The 19959-nt window shown below is 47.2% G+C and overlaps 2 protein-coding genes across 2 annotated transcripts in view; one reads left to right on the forward strand and one right to left on the reverse strand.

Moving 5' to 3' along the window:
* Positions 1-1721: 1721 nt before the first annotated feature.
* Positions 1722-5692, reverse strand: LRRC59 (leucine rich repeat containing 59). The gene is given in 7 exon segments (NM_001245846.1): positions 1722-2205; positions 2728-2901; positions 3325-3397; positions 3975-4079; positions 4385-4543; positions 5061-5120; positions 5425-5692. Coding segments are annotated over 7 exon segments (921 nt in total). The 5' UTR covers positions 5530-5692; the 3' UTR covers positions 1722-1960.
* Positions 5693-7574: 1882 nt separating this feature from the next.
* Positions 7575-19959, forward strand: part of ACSF2 (acyl-CoA synthetase family member 2) — a 36339-nt gene continuing 23954 nt past the window's right edge. The window contains exons 1-7 of the mRNA XM_030287732.4: positions 7575-7731; positions 12941-13136; positions 14684-14812; positions 15776-15829; positions 18318-18436; positions 18654-18816; positions 19195-19290. Of these exons, the coding sequence (XP_030143592.4) occupies positions 7658-7731; positions 12941-13136; positions 14684-14812; positions 15776-15829; positions 18318-18436; positions 18654-18816; positions 19195-19290 (831 nt within the window). The 5' untranslated portion in view covers positions 7575-7657. The remainder of the gene's footprint in view (positions 7732-12940; positions 13137-14683; positions 14813-15775; positions 15830-18317; positions 18437-18653; positions 18817-19194; positions 19291-19959) is intronic.

The raw sequence follows: 19959 nt of genomic DNA on the forward strand, positions 1-19959 counted from the left end.
CCTTTGCTTCTTAACATGGCGTCTTGAATATAGACTAGTATGTCTTCTGTTGAAAGGAATACTTCCTGTTGCTCTCCTGAACTGCAAGGATTTATCTTCTCTCACCTTTGGGACAAATCCTGAAGCTAGAGCAGCATGGTGCTGCCCCCCAACACCTGCTCTAGCGAGGGGAAAGAACTTTACATCACAAAACATTGTTCCGCTGTAGCAGATGGGAATGAGTAAGACTAATTTTCAGATACAATTTAGAGTGCTCTGATTCAGTCTCCAGACGGCTTAATCTAAAGAGGGTCTTGAAATCTGATTATATGAGCTGGAATTATGAGGTCTGAACAGTTGGCAGAAAAAGCTTCCTTTTAATTAGATTGGGGACCACGGCCTGTCCATGCAGCCATCAGCACTTGTGTGCACACAAGGACAGTTGAGGGTTTTTGTAACAACATTGCTGAGATGAGTGCTCAGAGAATTAAACTGCATGCCACGTGTGGAAATTAACTCTTTGGAACCCTGCTGCCTCCAGTGGAAAAATCCCTACCTACCCTACTCATTCCAGGCATCCAGCTGGAGCCCTGGCCTGACCAGAAGTGCTGCTGACCTGTGCTCACCAACCCATGCAGAGCTCATCTGGATGTTGGTAGGAAGGGCTGCATGGAGGAAACATTGCTTTAGATGCTGTTTGTAATTTTTCTGAACATTTCTGGATAGAGAGTAAGGATATTTTGAAGAATGGGATGAGTTAGACACCCAAACCAAAGCTTAAAGGTGTTTGAAGAAAGCTTTGAAAACACGCACCATCCTAAGGCAGAGGCAGCCTTTCCTTCCTTTAGTCTGATCTTTGTGCTGCTGCTCTCTCTGTGTGACATTCAGGGAACCACAATCTTACCATTGGGTTACAAAAAAATAAAGGTTTACTGCTGTGATGGTTTCCCCATAGCACTGCTCCTGGCAGCAATAATCCCAGGTATGAGAAGAGGGAATGATTCTGGAGACCAGTGTAGAACGTCTCAGTGGAGTCTGTAGCACAGATATTCTCTGAAACTTGCACTTCATTTTAAATACTCACAAAGCTCTTAAGGATATGAAAAACTTCTACTTGATGGAAGCTAAGGAAATTTTAAAATTAATTATTTCTAGTAATTTTAAAGGAAATTCTAAATAATTGACAGACCATTGCAGAGGTGAGTTTTCCTCTTGAGGTGCAGCCCACCAAACCTCCCAGCCTTCCCCCAGCCCCGAGGCGTCCCCTTTCCTGCCAGCAGTGCTCCCACAGTGCCACCCAGTGCTGCTTCTGCAGCTGCAGCAGGCAGGAATTATTCCCATGTACTTGGAAATCATTTGTGGCTGTTCCTAAAAAGGCCTAATTAAAACTATGTTAACAACATAAACATCCAGTTCAGACAAATTGCTGTGAAAACTGTTGTATTGAAAATTTTCAGCTTCTTTCAATAGCACATCAGCCTCTTTGCTCCAACATAGGGATGCACAGCCATCCTACATGCCTGTAATTGGTCTTGGAGTGGGGCCTTAGGGTGTTATTCCCATACAGCAATACCACCATTTTTAGCACGAACAGAGATGAGAGCAAGGAATGGATATGTATTAAAAACCTTCCACCTCTAGCTCACAGCTACAGCTGTCTCATCCAGATGATGTGAGGGCTGCTTGTTCCCATTCCCATAGGCTGTCAGCTTCCTGTACCTCACAATCCTGGTGGACACAACTTTGAGGCAAGGAGTGGTAACAAGTTTAAGTTAACGTGCACAAATAATGGGAGTTACAGGCCAACTGAGAGACATGCACAACAAAGATAGTTTGAACAATAGCTCTGCTCTGTGGAGTGGAGCAGCAAACCAACGCTGACTGGTTCAAAGCAGTTTCATCAGAACACAATTCCATAGGAATTCTGGCTGCGTAGATGGTGGAAGGAGATGCTGACGAAGCAAGTGCCCATCCAGGACAATCACTGGTGCGAGTTGTGCTGTAGCATGTTCTGCAGGGTTTTGTGGTTCTGCAGAGCAGCCACCACGTCCTCGTAGAGGGTGTTCACGCTGACGCACAGAGGTTGGTGCTGCAGCTCCGTCAGCTTGCAGGCAGCCACAGCACAGAGGACGCAGAACAGCACAAAGAGCAGGACTCTCAGCACTGACCGCGACCACGAGCCCTTGTGCCGGGCGGGCTGAGGGGGACGTGAGCTGGAGGCCGGCTCTGCAGTGAGAACACCAACAGGGCAGAATGGGAGGAATTAATCAACTAACAGGCTATCCTCACAAACAAACTGTTCAAGTAAGATACTTAATCCTCCACTGCATTTGGCTTTTTTTGTGAATTTTCATCACTTAGCTCTGATAAATAAGTAGATGTGTAGGATGTAACTGCTTAGGATGAAAAGTTTCAGATCGTTTCATGGGCAGCAGTGAAGAGGGTGTAAAGCACCTCTGTGTTGCACAAGATCTGATTATGAAAATATAGCTCAGCAGACTTAAGAGATAATGAGTGGAGGGAAGTTCTCATTAGGAACAGCTGGAGAACTTCCTGACTCGTAGCTCCACAGTTCATGGGAACACAGGAAAAGGGGGAAAAGGCACAGCAGCAGAGTTTACCAGAACTCCTATAAGTTCCACCCTACTGTTCCACCATTTCCCAGTCTCCCAGTACCTGGGCTGCATGAAAGCAATTCAGGCAGCATCACAATCTGACACAATCCCACCCAAAATGGACACTACTTACTTCGGGTGTGCACTGTTTCCTTTTTTGTTTTCTTTTCCATCTCCTGTTTTGCAGCTTTCTGAGCATCGTACTCCCGCCTTCTGCGCTCTTTCTCCTCTGCCTTCTCTCGCTTCCGCAGTTCTCTCTCCAGAGCCTCCTTTGCTCGCTGTTCTGCTTCACGTTTCTTCTCCATTTCTGGGGGTTAACAGCAAGTTTTCCTTTTTTATGTAAAAGGGTTGTCACTGCCATTTTCCTTATTACCTTATTATCCCAACTGGAATGAGGAAACCAATTAAACAACTATCCTCTTTTTTTATAATTTTATTTAGTATTACATACCTTGCATTTTGCTGTGCTTTTCTTTCATGTTTTATAGGTAACCTATAGCACATTCCATCTAGAGATTTAACTATTCCTCAGGCCAAGGAATCACATACACTACCCCCCTGCTATATTTCTCCCTCCAGCCATTTTACCCTGCTATTCCCTGAGTACTTTGGGTGGCTACAAGTATGTGTCAGATGGCAATTGATTAGATGGTGATCAGAATGTTTGGATGTGTTATACAGACCAAGAGCAGTCCTCAACAGACAGCACGTGGGGGCTCTTTGTCCCTACCTCTCTCTGCCTGGAGTTTCCGCTGCCGTTGTCGATCTTGCTCAGACTGGATTGCTTTCATGTGCTGCAGTACCTTAAATAGCCAAGAAAACAACCTGAGGGCTGTGCAGAAGCCCAGTGGCACAGTCAGTTCAGAACAGAACAGATGGAGTATGGCTTAGAACAAGCATCTGGGGCTGACCCCCAACCCTCACCTATCCCTACAGCTACAGCACTGAAAAGGACTCACAACTTGTGTGAGTCTCTGTTGTAAAAAACCAAATCCTCCCATTAAAACAGACATGGCAAACTGGTGCTCAGTGATACATAGGATCACAGAACATTTCTATTTATGTTTGCCAGAACTTCTCCAGAGCTTTTTGTGCTATCAGCACAGGCATGAATTACTATGTCTGATTGTGCCTCTATTTTCTTGGGAACCAGTATTTTATCCTCTCTTAACTCCACTAATGGAGAAGCATCCTCCTCAGCCAGGTGTTTGCTCTCCACAGGCACAGCAATAGGGGAGTCAGTGCAGTGGACCTGCACCTCACTCCCTGAAGAAACTTCAGGCTCCTGCAGCAGATGCCCAGCTTGCTAAGCAGAGAAAGAATCACTGGCAAAGCCATGAAAGGAAAAAAAAAAAATTACAATAAAACCAGACTCCTTACCTTGACAGCAGCCTGCTTACACTGCTTCTCATCCAGACAGTCTCCTGCCACTTTAGCCAGGACAGGATCCAGGGGATTGTCCTTCAGATCCAGCCACTTCAGGTTCTGCAAAAAGGCACAACAAAGGGGAGGCTGTAAGAGCACAGCAGTCTTGGAATTATTTAAGAGATCCAAAGCAGAAGCAGTAAATTGCTTAGTTTTCACATGAATGAAACAGGTACAGAAAATGAGCAGACTTGTTTTCAGTAGACTGAGAGGATTTTCACTGAGCTGTGGTGCAGACCCAGCTGAATTTTGGAATGAGTAGTCAGCAGGATGGATGCTTTACCAGAGAAATCAACTTGAGCAGGATCACAAGACCCTGGGCTGCATCCCAAAGCTTTACATAACTGCCCAGCAAACAGTTTTACCTTGAGCTGTGCAAAGCTGACTGGCAGGGTGACCAAGCGGTTGTTCAGAAGGTCCAGGTGCTGCAGATTGACCAGGCGGCCAAAGTCCAAGGGCAGCTGTTGCAGCCGATTTTTACTCAAATCCAGTTTCACCAGATGCATCAAACTGCAGAAGTCTGACTAAAACCCAAACAAAGAAAACCCAGAGAAAGCTGGTTAGCGCCTTTATGGAAGAACCTAAGTGGGAAGTATGTGGAGACAGCCTGCACCTCACATCAGGCACAGATCCTTGATTTACCACAGGAGTGTGATGGAGGAAGATTGCTCTCCTCCTTTGCCTTGGAAGATGGAGGTGAGACACAGCAGGACAGATAGACAGACTGAGAAGATTACGGATGACAATATGAAAGGAACAAACCCAAGTCTCCACTGCTGATGAAAGTCCTCTGTATTAACCTGAGGATGCTCTGGAAGGAGTGTACTGCAGTCTTCACACAGTTCAACCCTGTACTCTCTCCTGCCTCAGCCAAATCCACTGCCAGCACTGACCTGTCACTGGCAACTGAGTCATTCAGCCACCCCAGGGCAGCGACAGTGCCAGTTCCACGGTGCCTGGTGAGCATCTACTGAAGCACCAGCTACCTTTCCAAATATTTCCCAGCAGACTCATCCCCACGGAGGCTCTCTAGCACCTTACCGGCAAGGAAATGAGGTTGTTACAGGACAAATCCAAGATAGTAGCTTTCGGAAGAGCGGCCTGAAAGACAAATAAAGCACTGAATGAACATGGAGGTTCACCGGCCCCCTCTGACACCTGTTCTGCTTCGGCCTCTGCGGTTTCTCCCGCATCAGTCTGTCCATCCCCCGAGGTCACGTCATCTCCGGATCCATCTCTGTATCCAGAAAGGTTCTTATCCCGGGACAGCAGGGACATGCGGCTGTCGGGCCCGCGGGACACAGACCCTCACTGCCTTCAATCCCTGCAGGCCGGCTCACCAGCCCCCAGCACATCCCCTGCGCTCTCCTCTCTCCTTCCCGGGCTGCTACGGCCGGACACTCACCAGCTCCCGCACCGGCACCTCGTTCAGGTCGCAGAGGCTCAGGTCCAGCTCGTTCCCGTCCAGCTTATCCTTCAGGCTGAGCCCCTTCCCGCTGCCCCGCGACATGGCTCCGGCGGCGGCTGCCACGGGGGATGCGGCGCGGTTCGGTTCGGAGCGGCTCGGCACAGCCCGGTTCTGTTCAGAGCAGCTCAGCACAGCCCGGCACAGCTCAGCACAGCCCAGCCCAGCCCGTCCCGGCGTGGCACGGCCCGGCCCGGCCCCGCCAGCCACTTCCGCGGCCACGTCCGCACGGGCCCCGCCGCCGCCCCGAGCGCGCCCGCTGCCGGCCCGGAGCGGGGCCGCGCCGCCTCCGCCACCGCAGAGCGCCGAGAATTACCCTCAGAAACAATGTTATCTGATGTTTGATCTCTTCCAAAAAGGAGATTTAATCCCCCAAGCAGACAACAGCTAATAAGCTCTGAGCGCTTAGAAAGACGAATTACTTGTTGGTAGAATTGTCATGTTAGGGTTTAATGCTTGATGAGATGATCTCAGACCTAATGGGATGTTAACAAAGCTTTGGGAAGAAGGATGTACTACTGATAGCGGGGACAAGGAATGTAGGATTTATGGGCTACAAGGACATTAGGCAGAATTGCCAAGATAAGGAAGAAACTAATAAAGCTGACTCAGCAATTGGGTTGAATCAGCTCCAAGCAGGTAAAAGGTAGTTCTGTCAGGGGCAGATTATGACCACCTACTCATGGCCACAAACCCAAGAAACCCACCAACCCAAAAGAAGAGAGAGACCAAGACTGTGGTTATACAATACTGAGAGCTCTGATGCTCCATCAGCACAAAGACAGTTGCTCTGCTCTGGCCGAACGGTGGAAGGACAATTTCTGGCCACGGATGTCACACAGCTTTACATCCCCCGTGGGAATCCAGAAACTCCCCTGGCTGCTGAGTTCAGTGGGGCTGACTGGAGGAGGTATCCGTGCATGTAGGCTAGAAAGACTTTGAAGCTCCACAAAACAAAGACAAAGCATAGCACAAGGTGCATCTGTGCACTCTGCTAGGGGTTGCAAGAACCTTAGCAAGGAGAATGGAGCGGGAAATGCTGAGGGAAGTGGGATGAACACAGTCGATCTAATTGTAATCTAATGATCCTTACTGGGGCTGAGCTGACCATGCCAGCCTGGGGTTGGAGACCATTCCCAGACGCTCGGAAGATCTCTGGCTGCCCTCTGCAGCCAAGGCAAGTTTTTCACATTTCAAGGGAAAAAAATTCTCCCTTTCCCTAACAAAGAAGACATTGTCACTGCTGCCACCAAACAAATTCCTTGTGAACTAGATGCACATTGGGGAAAATCCTTCATTTCTAAAAGCAAGAGTCAGACACTAGAGATCTGGTGGCAGTTGGTATTTCACACTGTTGCAAGCACAGTTTTGGCTTTGGTGTCTGAGATTCACCATTCTGAGGTTGATATTTACGCTCTTTGTTTGCCAGCACCATTGTGCTCGATGTGATACAGACACACCGTGTCACCTCTTGAGCATCAGTGCTGATGCAGAGCTCAGCAGCCCCGCACTCCTCACCCCGTGCCTGCCCACACCTCTGTGCTTAGATGAGAGGCTCTCAGCCCGCCCAGCCCTGGAGCAGCTCTGCCGTTCCTAGCTGCTCTCTTCTCCTCCACAGGCAGTGCCTACAGATGTTACAGAGGTGCTAACTGATAACTCATCGATGGGATAGGGCTGGAGGGCAGTTGGTGGCTCACAGGGCTCAGGGAGACAGGTGGAGGCAAATAATGGTGTTTGCCTTGCACCAAAGTCAGTCTCTACTTATTTGAGTGGAGAGGCTTATTCGGGTGTAACAGGGGTTGAGCCAGGCTGATGGAACACGCCTGTCCATTACCTCAAGAGGAGATAGCGGAGCAGAAACGTACAGGGCAGAAATTGTGGTGAGCAGCTCGGGCTGGGGACCGGCAGAGGATGGATGGGGAGATGCCCGGCGGGACTCCGGGGGTTCCTCTGGCGGACCGGGCAGGGCTGGCGCTTGCTCTGCTCCCCTTGTCCCGGTGCCTCCTCCCGGCCGGCGAAGGGTCCCGGTCCCCGGGGAGCGGCGGCGGGGCGGGGCCGGGGCGGAGCGCAGCGCCGCGGGCACCGAGCGCGGAACGGAACGGGACGGGACGGAACGGGACGGGACGGAACGGGACGGGTCCCGCGGGGCGCTCGGCGCTGCCCCGCCGCAGGAATGGCCATGGCCCGGCTGGCAGCGCTGGCCCGGCACGGGCTGCAGCTCCTGCACCGGGCAGCCCCGGCGGGCAGGTAGGGGTGGGCTGGGAGCGGAGGTGCGGGGGTACAGGGCTGTGGGGCTGTAAGGGAATTAAAGGGTACAGCGGGCTGGGGATGAGAAGGAATTGGGGTATAGCGCACAGAGGGCTCTGGGGTTGGGCAGCTGTAGGGCACAGAGGCTGCAGAGGATGGAGACCATATGTGATGGGGGACAGGGACTATCAGAGTGCTGTGAGTACCCAGCTATGGCTGCATGCAGGGAGGGCATATTCACCTCAGTGTGTAACACTTGGCTCCCCTAAAATCCCTCTGAAGTGGCAGAAGGCAGGCTGTATCTCCTGGATCTGCTTCACCCCAGCTTGGGAGTGGGCCAGGGCAGGGATGAGCCCTGAACAGCAGGAGAAGGGAAGTGAAGGAATGGCAAGGGCTGAACTTTGTGCAGCGGCTCTATCTAGATTGCAGCAATTTATCAAATTTACTTTTAAATTTACTTAAATTTATCAAATGGCTTCCCCATCCTCCTCCAGGGCTCTGACTTGCTGTCAGTGTCCCTGTCCCCCTGTGGTCCTGCACCCCCAGCTGGGTGACCAAGCAGTGTGGGACACAAGAAGCTCTGGGGTTTGGGAAGTCAGGCCAGTTCTTTGCCTTGCTTTTCTTCAGTGCTGCCTCTTTGAGCAAGTTCATGTAAAAAAACAGCAATGGGAAGTATCTGGCTTTGGGAAAGGCTCTGAAGGATTAGCTGGTATTCAGAGTAATAATCACTGGGATTAATGACTTCCAGTGAGCAATTCCAAGAATCAGGTACGGCATTCCTTGTTTTTCACAGACAGGGTTTAGGTGGGTTTTTTCAGCTGGTTTGACATTAGGAGTGAGGTGTTGAAGCCACTTCATCATAGGTGTGTGAAGATTGCCTTCTCTGAATCAGTTCTTAGGAAGTAGGATCACAAGAGAAGCATGACAGCATTCACTGCAGCTCACTCCAGCCCAGAATTGAAACTGAGGGCCAAGAACACAAAGCCCTTGGGGAGAGAGAGCATGTATTTAGAGAGTAAACTCTTTCTAGTAATGTTATTTTAAAAAGTTTATTAAATTCTGCTCCTAGGTTTGTTTATCCTTTTGGCAGGGAGAGTGCAGAGGGCAGAGAGATACAGTGGAAAACAAAACCAGAAAGTTGCTGCAGAAGGAGTCTGAAAACCCAGGGAACTTTAAATAATAATTTAAAAAGTAGTATCTGATTAACTCTTTAGTCAACAGATTAAAGTGGAATGAGGACAGAGCAGAGTTAATTTTTACCACCCTTTAATTGCAGTCATGTTACAGAAAAGATCCAAAAGCTCTGTTTTGGGGAGAGGCTCCTGGTAGATGTCCATGAGCAAAGGAACTGGCAGAATCTGTGAACCTCTCCAAGTATGAACTCTGTATTTGGGACAGTTCCCAAGCTCTGGGAGGGCAGGGCCTTTCCCACAGGTGCTGACGTGATGGCACCACAGGGCAGGTCAGAGTCCTTCACATTACAAAGGGGACAGCAGGTTACACTCCCTGGTTTTCTCTCTCATCCCTTTTGATAATTTCTATAGAGACTGGTAAAGAGTTAAAGGTGAAAACAGAGCTGGTTATCTTATGTCAACAACTCCAGACTGATTTGAGCTGTTCAGAGAGAAATACAAACAGCTCCGAGTATTAGCCCAGAGTGCTTGCTTCAGTCTTATCATTTCTGCTTCCTGCCATCAGGCAGAAGAGCTCTGGGATTGCTGGGAGTTGGCTGCTCTCCTGCCTTTTGCAGGGAAGAGGAGGAGGATGCACTTTCCCCAGATCTCTGATGTCTTTCTGTTGTGCTGTGTTGCTGAACTTGAGGGTTCTGGAGTTTTGTGGGAACAGCCCATAGCAGGGCTGGCTCATTTGCAGGCTGGCTTGCTGCAGAAATGTGCTGCTAACAAAAGGCATGTGCCCTCCAGAAGGTGTGGTTTACAGTGCTGACACCCAAGAGCAAGCAGAGTTTTATCTGCTCTCTTTTGGCTGAGTCAGGGAAATGAGAGCTGGTGTAATACCAGACCGTGGGTCTCATTTTATCTCCAGCAGCACCAGATGCTTTGTAGGAAGAGGTGAAGGGTGAATTACTCGTTTTCTGTAACAAAGATGAACACAGAGATTATTTCCAAATCCTTTGGATCCTTTCTTTCAAGAGGTCTCTTGATAACATTCTCTCAGATCAGATACAAACTCTTGCTGCTGGCTGTAGGCAGGAGGGAGACCAGCCCTATGTGATTTCCACGCTGCTGCTGCTGATAATGAACATGTCTTGTGTCTGCCTCCTTTATTCCACTCCTGACCCCCAGTGCTTCCAGAAGGCTGCTGTGTTTTATCCCACACTTTTCACTTCTGCCACTGTCAAAGTGACACAGAAATGCTGAAGCATGTGTCAATGTCAGACCAGAATTTGGGGAGCTCAGACTCGATGGCAGCTGAGATTTTTGCTTTAATGCATTTGAAGAAATTATGTGAATTAATGCTTTGAGAGGAGTCAGTGACTCTGGGTTATAAGCATGAGGTATCTTAGCCTTCTTAGCCTCTAATTTCAGTGTTGCTGATGCTTTCATTTGAAAATGTGAATACTTGGGACCTCTGAGAGCAAGCTGTGTTCACAGTGTGAAATACTGCAGTATTTTCTCAGTATTTTTCAGAATGCAGCTTCATAATATCTTTTACTGCTCTTCGATGCACTTTCATCCTCATGTTTGGGGGTAGGGAGGAAGCCAAACCATGAAACCTGGAGCCTTGTGCCTTCTTGCCTCTAGTTTAAAAGTCTGGTTCTGAAAAAGTCAGTGAAACCTTTTGGCTCTTCAGGTCTGGAAAATATTGAGACAGTAAGCCCAGAGAGCCTGATCTGTGTAATGCTTTGCCACGACATGACAGTGCAAGATATTCCCTTTTTCGCTGGGAATGCAGGGCCGTGCAAGTTCCTCTTTGAAGGCTGACTGCAGAGAGAATGAGACTGTTTCAGCTGGACATTTTGGATTCTGATTGAATTTTCTCAATCTAAATTTTGTAGTATTTCTTCCTCTCTGCAGTCTCTTTTTGTGATGATCTGTGGTTGTTTATTTTTCCCAGTGCTGAGCCTGCTTGGCTCCTAGTGTCCCCTGAGATGATGCTGGAGGGAAGAGCTCTTGCACAACCAGGTCAACAGCTGCTCCCTGCCCTGTCCAGCCCTCCTTGGGCAGGGCATTTAGGGACAGGCTCTGCTGACACTGGAGATGGCTTGGCTTGAGGGAGATGAGAGTGTGGCTGGCCCCACTAAGCATTTTAACAAACATCCTGAGGGTTCCTCATCCACCCTCATGAGCTATGACAGCGGACAGGGACTTCTTCAACCTCTGTTTCAACCAGGAAATGGCTGTACTGGCTTTTACTGCTCTCCCAGGAGCATCCACCCTGCCTTTGCTTTAGGAGAATTTTCACTACCTTTTGGTTTATAGAACCTTTCTTTATAAAGGTCTTTCTTCAGAGCTTCCTTTCATCTCTTTGCTTACATACAGGCTTTGCCCAGGAGTTTTCAAGCAATAAAAGTAATTCAGTTTAGCACTTGTCCTAGTGCTCCACTCCTCAGGCAGTCTTGCAGCTTTGTTGTGAGTTGCCCAAGAGCTCCATAAGGAGGGATGTCTGCAGAGAGCCCGTGGGAGTTTGCACAATCCTCCTCTGGGTGGGGGAAAAAGGGGCAGGTGTCACTTGTCTCTGGAGCTGTAATCTCGCTTTTGTTCTCTGAACATCTTTCACTCCACACAGGCGGCAGCTCCAGGCTCAGGCTTGTTTCTCGTGGGCGGGAAAACAAATATTTTGTCGCAGTAACACCAACTCTTTGCAGAATATCGATCCCATAGTAGATGGGCATCTAGGCTGAGCAATTTTTCCTCTTTAAGGCAGGGATTTTCCCATTATACACTGACTTATACACAGCCTCCACAAATATCCCTTAGCCTCATCCCTCCTGGTTGACTCCTAGTGTTGGAATGGAGGAGCTGAAGTCATGGAGGAAGGCAGAGAGGAAATGAGGAGGGATGGAGAACATGGGGGGCTGCCTGGGGAGGAAGATGTGGCTGCTGGATTAGAGAGAAGCTTGTAGGAGATGGAGAGAGAAGCCAAGATAGGAACTGCAGTGCTCAGATGGTCAGGAGCTGTGGTCCAAGGGGAGATCGCTGCATTTCCACCAATGATCAGACCTCAGGGAAAGCCTTAATGGTTTTAAAATTATTTTTCCCTATTGTTCTGACCACATCTTCTCATTGCTGCTTCTCTTGACTCGTTGACCTCCCTCTTGGCCTCCAGCACAATGTCTCAGTGCTTCTACTCTGCCTGGTTTGTACTTCTCAAACCCGTCCTTGCTCTCCTCTTTCCCACCTGTGCCAAATTTGCAGTGGGGGCCATCTGCTCCCTTCTGTGGTATTGCCTCTGCACTTCTCTCCCCTCATCTTGCTGGAAGCTCCTTGTTTTATTGGTGCTGTTTCAGTCCTATAAACTCTTTGCATTCCAGCTGTCAGAGATAGAACATGTACAGCTGCTCACTGTTGTAAACACAGACCATTCCTCTGCCGACACCTCAGTTACAGCTCAGCTTCTCTGAACTCTTCTAAACGGTTTTGATTCTGCAGGATTAGACTCTTCTTTGCTGATGGTTTTGGAGAATGACCTCTTTAATTTTCATTCTCTCTTTCTCATTTGTTTGCTCTTTTCAGCCAGTTGGGAGAATTTATCTACAAAATGTTTTGGTTGTGTTACTTCACAGCTATTCATACTTATTAATGTTGCAGAAAGACCAAACTCAGTTGCCATCTCCCAGTGAACTGCAGAGCCCATATTCTGTCCAGGCATGCTGATATATCCGTGTAGTTTTCAGTGCAGGTGAATGATGGTAGGACCAGGCTGTGCCAGCTCTGCAGGGCTGGTGCAGGCTCCTTCTCCACCATGGGGGGGATGGAGGCTCTGCCCATCCTGCCCGCTGGTACAGACACACATCTGCATGCCCTGGGGGTACCAAGGTTGTCCATGTGCCCCAGCCACTGCCTAAGCTTTCGAAGTCCTCTCCAAAGTCTTCCTGATCTTGACCCACTGAAGCAGCTGCCTGTGGTTCCCACTGGTGCAGGAATGTGCACCAGCTATTCCCAATGCCTCTGGCAGGCTGATAATCCCTGCAGATGGGGAGAACTGTATTGACAGGTTATATTAAATAGCCTCTTCTTCTTTTTCCCAGTGCCCTGCACACAAAGATGCCCTCTGTGTCTCCCAAGGTGACCAACAGCTACATCCAGGGACCCACAGATGTTCCCCTTCTTGACAAAACCGTGGGGCAGTGCCTGGAGGAGACTGTGCAGCGCTTTCCTGACCGCGAGGCCTTGGTCTTCTGCCGGGATGGGGTTCGGAAGACATTTGCCCAGTTCAAAGAGGAGGTGAGTGCCTTGTTCATCCCTCAGGTGACTGGATCACAGCAGGTGTGATGGAGGAATGGGAAACAGCTTCATTGCTCAGCTCAGGACTGAGATGAGTTGTGTGTGGACCATCACGCTGGTGCAGAGGGAACAGCACATTTCCAGCATGTGCTGCCTTCATCCTTCTCTCAGCCTTGGGATGAAGAGGGGGAAGCGGCATATGCAAAATGCTAACATCCCATAATGAACATTCGTGCTTTAAAATGATCACACTTATCTGATGGGTTATGGGCTGAGTCCTGGTGTTTTTCTCTACTGGAGTAGACTCCAACTTCTGGATTAGTCACTCTGGCTATCAGAGGTCCTGAGTGTGGGGAAGATTTTTATCCAAGTATGAAGACAGTGGAGCGAAGTAAAGGGCCAGGGCTCAATATGATAAGCATGGATGTGTGTGGGTCTGTGCATATATGAATATATGCTTCTCTGGTTTTGGAATTGGAGGGACTAACTACCTGGAAAGTTTGTAATAAATATATGATATAATCTTTGATAGGAAAGAATTATTTAGTGGGTTTTTAGGCTTACTATGGTTTTGGTCACATCCATTCACATCAAAAAGATTACCTCTGTTCACCCTGATTTTAAGAAGTAGACTGTAACTAAATCAAAGTGTTCCTCAGCTTCCTATCTCCTACAAGGCAGATTTTAGAAATTCATATGAGAACTTAACAAAACTACAAAGCCTTTCCTGAATGTCTCAGAGTGTTTATACATACATTCGTGTACATGTAACATGCTTACCACCCTGCAAAATAAAGTAGTGGTTAATATAGTGACTGTATTTGAGTTAATGAATCACAGAATCATTAATGTGGGTTCCATGGGCTGATGGACTGTTCTGGGGAGACACAGTCTGTTGCATTTCAGTTACTGCTGAAATCCTGGATGCTGAGAATTTTAAACTTTCTGTGCTGAAAGGCACAGACTTGCAGGAGAGCACTGCATTGCCTGGGGCTGTGGATGGGGGCTTCCATAATTGATTAATAGTACATGGAAAACTTCGAGTTTGGTGTTTTAGAATATAGAAATAAATATGAAGCAAGATGGAAGTTTTAGGACAGAGGCAGGCTGTTCTTTTCATCTTCTTCTTCCTTCTTCTTAATGGGTTTGGGTAATGTTTTGTAATTGGACAGAAAAGTCCGCATTGCGGGCTTTGAGGGATCAGTTTTTGGGTTAAAAGGGAAAATAATCTATGTCTCATTTTTTAATTGGATAGTTTAGTCTTAAAAGACCTTGTAACGAGATAATTGTCCATTTTGTGCCTTGCTAATGAAAGACTCGCAGTTGTGAGGCTGTAGCACTGATAAGAAGCAATAAACACCTAAGTCTGAACATGAACTATCATCTCAAATGGTTTCAATCCTGACCCCGACACAGGTAGAAAAAATAAGCAGAGAACCCACAAGTTACAAAGATGATGATTTTTCACCAGAAAGCAGTGCCTGGAGACCAATATCCCCCACTGCATCCTGTGTGTGATCCTCAGGCTCCTGTGTTGTATTTTTTAGGTGGACCAAGCAGCAGCTGGACTTCTGGCCCTTGGCCTGAGGAAGGGAGACCGGCTGGGGATGTGGGGACCCAATAAATACGAGTGGGTTCTTATGCAGTTTGCAACTGCCCAGGCAGGAATCATCCTGGTAAGGAGTTTGCTGTGTCTGGGATTTAGCAATCTGTTGGGAAGGGAAATAGAGACAAAGAAGCAATAGGAAATACTGGAGAATAAAGTTTGTTTGTCTGTTTTTCCATGCTCTTAGCTGGCATGTCATCTATAGCTGAAACAAGTATTTAAGGAAGATCTGTGCAGCTCTCTGCATCCTTGTCCCCCACTCTGTAAGGAAGCAGGCTGCAGAGAGAGGAGCAGCAAAATGTGCTTGCAGCAGCTGTTAATAGGAGATGTGCTTTTCTCTACAGGACATTCTTATGTGGGATGTTGCTGCCCTAACCAGTTACCAGCTGGTTAGATTTGAAATGTATTGCTTCATGGAACAAAGGCTCACTTAAAAATCTGGTCCAGGCTGCATATCCCTAAAAGCCCGTTTTCATTCGATAGCAGGACCAAAATACATCTTATTTAGGCAGTGCTCTGTGCTAAGGTCTGTACTCTGCCTTCTGCTCCATTCCCTCCATCCTGATTCATTCCAGTGTCTGCAGGAATAGGGTGGAGGAGCATGGCTCAGTAGGAACCTGTGGGTGAACTTAACACCTCCTACCCAGCTCTCCACAGAGTGGCCACTGGAGTTATCACAGTTGTCCATCAAGAAACTTGACTTGCACAAGAATTTTGATCTAGTTTAGTGGATTGGATCAGCTAGGTAAACTGGATCAACTCCTGTGAGACAGGATGTCTGGTTTCTGTTCCTGAAGCTCTGTTTTGACTATGTGACCTCACATAAATCTCTTTTCCAATTGTTTTCTTTCATACAAACACAGAATTCTGATATATTTTCTGTGAATATGTAATCCCTGTGGTGGTGAGCTGTTAGTTCTGTGTTGGTCTGAGTGTGGCTTAACCCTGGAGGAACTTTTCTGTTGAAATCGGTGCTAGGGGGGAGGGTGTTCGAGGCAAGAAGGTGATCAAATTCTTGTTTCTGGCTCTTCAGGTGTCTGTGAATCCAGCCTACCAGGCCTCTGAGCTGGAGTTTGTGCTCAGGAAGGTTCGTATGGCATGAGCTGTCTGTTGAAGGGGGTTGGGGGGGACATGATGCAGATGAGCTCTTTGAGGTTTGGGTGTAGGGGAAGAGCTGGCTGGAGAGCAGGGCTGCTGTTGGGTGTGTAGAGGAGATGAAGCTGCAATTTGGTGCCCACATTTCTTGATGTTCCCTATCTGATGGAAACTGCTGTATCCTTCTCATCCCTCTCTCTCTGCCAACAGCCAGGTACTGCCAGTACTACCCCAACCCAGCCACTGGCAGCAATCATTTACCAGGGAATGAGGGAAAAGATGTAGGACTTGCCCCTCCTGCTCAGGGCAAAAATCACCATCTGGGATCTCAACCTTGAAAGTAGAACCTCAGAAAGGACCTCATTTTAACCTCAGACAGGACCAGTCTACTTGGTAGCTTGATTTCTCCTTCCCATGTTTGTCTAAGGCTGGCTGGCCTTGGATTTAAGCTGGCTTAAGTCCTAGATATTGCCACTGTTCAACATCTCTCTGCTGTCTGATCCTGCCACCTCATCTACCCTTGAGTTTGTGACATGCAGAGCACTGATCAATTTAAACTGTTCAGGCTCCCTTGCTCAAATAATGAGGAATTCAGGTTATTAAATATTTGATGGCTAAAAATTAAGATTAATTTTTTAAGCTATTTTTTTTTTCACTGTGGTTTGTTCAGCTATAAATGAAAGGCTGATATTAGAAGCGAGGGAGCCAATTCTGAATGTTTCTAGCAAGTTAGTTTTACCTAGAAAGTGGATAATTTTAAGCAAATTTCTTTTGTATCAGTAACTCTGTAATGGGTTGTTGGGCTGCAATTTGAATTCTTGTTTCATCCTTCCTTTAATGCTCTCAGCAGTCCTGCTGGTCACTGCTGTTCTCCTGCACTGGGGTTGAACCCAGGGCTGCAGTGGAGCACCATCTCTTCCAGAGTGGGTGTCCTTGAGCTTCTCTGTCCTACTGGAATGTGCAGCTCAGTTCTTCCCTTTTACCCCAGCAAGGCTTTGGTTTTCCTCTCCTCTGATTTTTTTCTCTGATGTAATCTGGAATCTTGATGGGGTAAGAGCAGAAATGTGCTTCAGCTCCATTGGGAATTTCTCCTGTCTTGCCCTTCCAGATTTGCCAGCATTCCAGATTATGCACCTTTAACACTGGGAGCTCTGTGGAATTCCTCACCACCCTAAGGATTTGTTTTGTGTTTGTTTATTTGCATAATAAAATGTATGCAGACTTTAGGGCTGTTCCTGTTGGATCCTGTCCATCTGTGCAGTCTGATTGGTGTACATGGAAATATATGTGAATTACTATTCCTTGGATTCCTACTGTATTTCCAGGGCTTGTAAAAGCAAACTGATGATGAGTTTTCATATTTTACATTCTTTGAAGACAGATCTGCTGCCATTCATGTTGAGACCAAGTGGGAGAGGCCCAACCAGAGACTCTTTATCTTGTACAACATCAGCCCTTCAACCAGCCCTCCTCTCCCACACAGCATCTATTTTTCAGAGCTGGTTCAACCAGAATTGTAGTTTAAAGGAATTAGTAGTAAAAAGCTGCAGAGGCCCAAAACAGCATCAGTCCCCTGGGTTCTGGGCAGCCTGTTCCAGAAAATAGAGCAAATGTTTATCTTCCTTTCTGACAAAGGCCAGAGGATACTTACAAATAATTTATTGGAGTGGCCTTTGTCTCCTTATTTCCCAGACGTTGGGAGAATAATGAGAATAGCTGAGTAAATATGTAAATAGTTTGTTGGACACAAATGCATTTTTTGGAAGTAAAAACAGTTTGCAAATCTGGATCAAATTCAGCAAAATCTTTGCTGCTGAAAAAGAAATAAAAATTCTTGGAGTAATTCAGGTGGTTTTTTTTGGGATTATGTAAATGTAAGGGTTGAATGAAAAATGCTTTCATTTTCAAAATAGCTAGTGCTTTAAAAAGAGGTGATAAAATCTTAGGAAAAGGAACACCTCAAAAATTCCACAAAAAAAAACTTGGCTTGATCTTATAGGCAGATTTTAGAAATCCTTGTTTTTCCAAATTTCCTCAAAAATCTTCGTTCCAGATCAACACAAATTAATTTGTTTTAACTTCATTTACTCATATTTTGGGACTGGGCTTTTTTTTAGAGCTGAGACTCATAATCTGAAAAATCAGCTGCTTGCCTTGTGCTCACAACAAAGGGTGTCAACCCTGGGCAAGGAGAGAACCTTAGGCTGCAGCTCTGCTTTCTTGGCCAGCAAAAATCATCCTGAATCCAGCACTGGGGCAGAGCAAAGCACTGCACAGCTGGATCCAGGCTTGGGCTGCTGGGTGTGCAGTGCCAGCACAGCAATGATTTTGGAGGGTTTTGGGAATAAACAGCTGTAAGGGTTCATTTGCTTCAGTCATTGAGGAACCTACCTGTTCCTGTACTGGGGGTGGCTGCTCTTCATTGTGTCCTGACTGACAACCCAACGTGCTTTTTCATGAGTTTCTGTCTCCCTTCACAGGTTGGCTGTAAGGCCCTGGTGTTCCCCAATCAATTTAAAACACAGAAATACTATGATATTCTAAAGCAGTCATGTCCTGAACTAGAAAAATCCAGTCCTGGGGGAATAAAGAGCAAAAGGTGAGTTAGGAACATCTGGTGGCTTTGCACTGACCTCACAGCCACGTCCTGCCTTGTGTCCCCTCAGCTGCACCACACAGGTTTTGCTGAAGAAGGACCCACAGGAGGTCTCATCTGAAGAGAACAAGTTAGGCTGGCCCAGAGGTTTGCCCTGACCAGTGTCTGGGCACTTTTCTCCTTGTTCTGTTATTTCTGATGGTGTTTTTCTCTCTGCCAGGCTACCTGACTTATCCGTTGTCATCATGTGTGACTCTAAGCTGCCTGGCACCTTCCACATGGATGAAGTGATGCAGGCTGGGGACAGCAGCCACCTGAAGCAGCTCAGGGCCGTGCAGCAGACACTGTCCTGCCATGAGCCCATCAACATCCAGTTCACTTCAGTAGGTGCCCTGCCAGCTCCATGCCCTGGGGTTGGGTTCCTCGCTGAGAACACGGGGAACGATGTGTGCAATGCCACACATCACATTTTCTTCCTGTTTCCCTCTGAGGCCAACCTTCCAGCTTCTGCAGTAGGATGGGAAAAGTCTTCTAGCATTTTCCCTTCTTCAAGGGGCACTGAGACAGTGACAGATGAATTCTGTTCAGCTGAAATTGGGCTATTTTTTGGGATTCAGGTGCTGTTAAAGAAGTAAAAACAGTCTCCCAGGTCTGATAGAAGAAAAAAGTGCAAGATCACCCCAGAGTCTGCCGGGGGGAATCTCCCCTGAGCTCATCCTCAGAAAATGTGGTGTTGTTGCATAATTCCCTGTGTCTTCCAGGGAACAACAGGAAGCCCTAAAGGAGCCACCCTGTCCCACAGGAACATTGTGAATAATGCCAATCTGGTTGGTCTGAGGCTGGGGATCACAGACCAGGTGGGTTTGGTGGGAGCAGGGTTTGGGGAGGCCTCTGCTGCAGCGGAGGGACCACGCGTGGAGAATGCTGGTGTTTACTCAGAGGAAGGGCAGGATGTTCTGCTGCAAATGACATTGAGGGATATTAATGCATAACATTTTGCATTGCTATAGAATTCATTGATCTTTCATTTTAGTTTCATGTGAAACTTTTTTTTTTAAGGCAAAAAAGCTATCTTTTTGTGGAGGGAAAACATGAAATTAATAACTTTTCATTTTGGCGAATACTCGTTTCAAATAACTACAAGACTCTGGATGTTAGCTTTGCATTCTGCTGACTGAGGTTTTAATTTGATTTACATGACTTGGTTTCATGTCATGTTTACAGTCTTGTAATTCTTATCAGGGTATGACCTCTCTTTTTATGGTTCCTTAAAAAATTGTTAAAGATAAATATTTTCTTTTGAAGTTCTGAAGTACTTATTTCTAACACATCAGCTTTGATCCAGAGAATAGATGAGTTGTTTCAATCAGTCTTCAGAGCCTTTGGTGATTTGAAAAAAAAAGAAAGTAAAATGAATAGCATGTGCCAAGTCCTGCATATTTCATGCCTCTCACAGCACTCCCATTCGTCTCTTTTCGTATATAATGTATAAGCAATAGCAGACCAAGGAGTCCAGCAAAGAAGAG

Source organism: Taeniopygia guttata, chromosome 18 (assembly GCF_048771995.1).
Source record: "Taeniopygia guttata chromosome 18, bTaeGut7.mat, whole genome shotgun sequence".
Lineage (NCBI taxonomy): Eukaryota > Metazoa > Chordata > Aves > Passeriformes > Estrildidae > Taeniopygia > Taeniopygia guttata.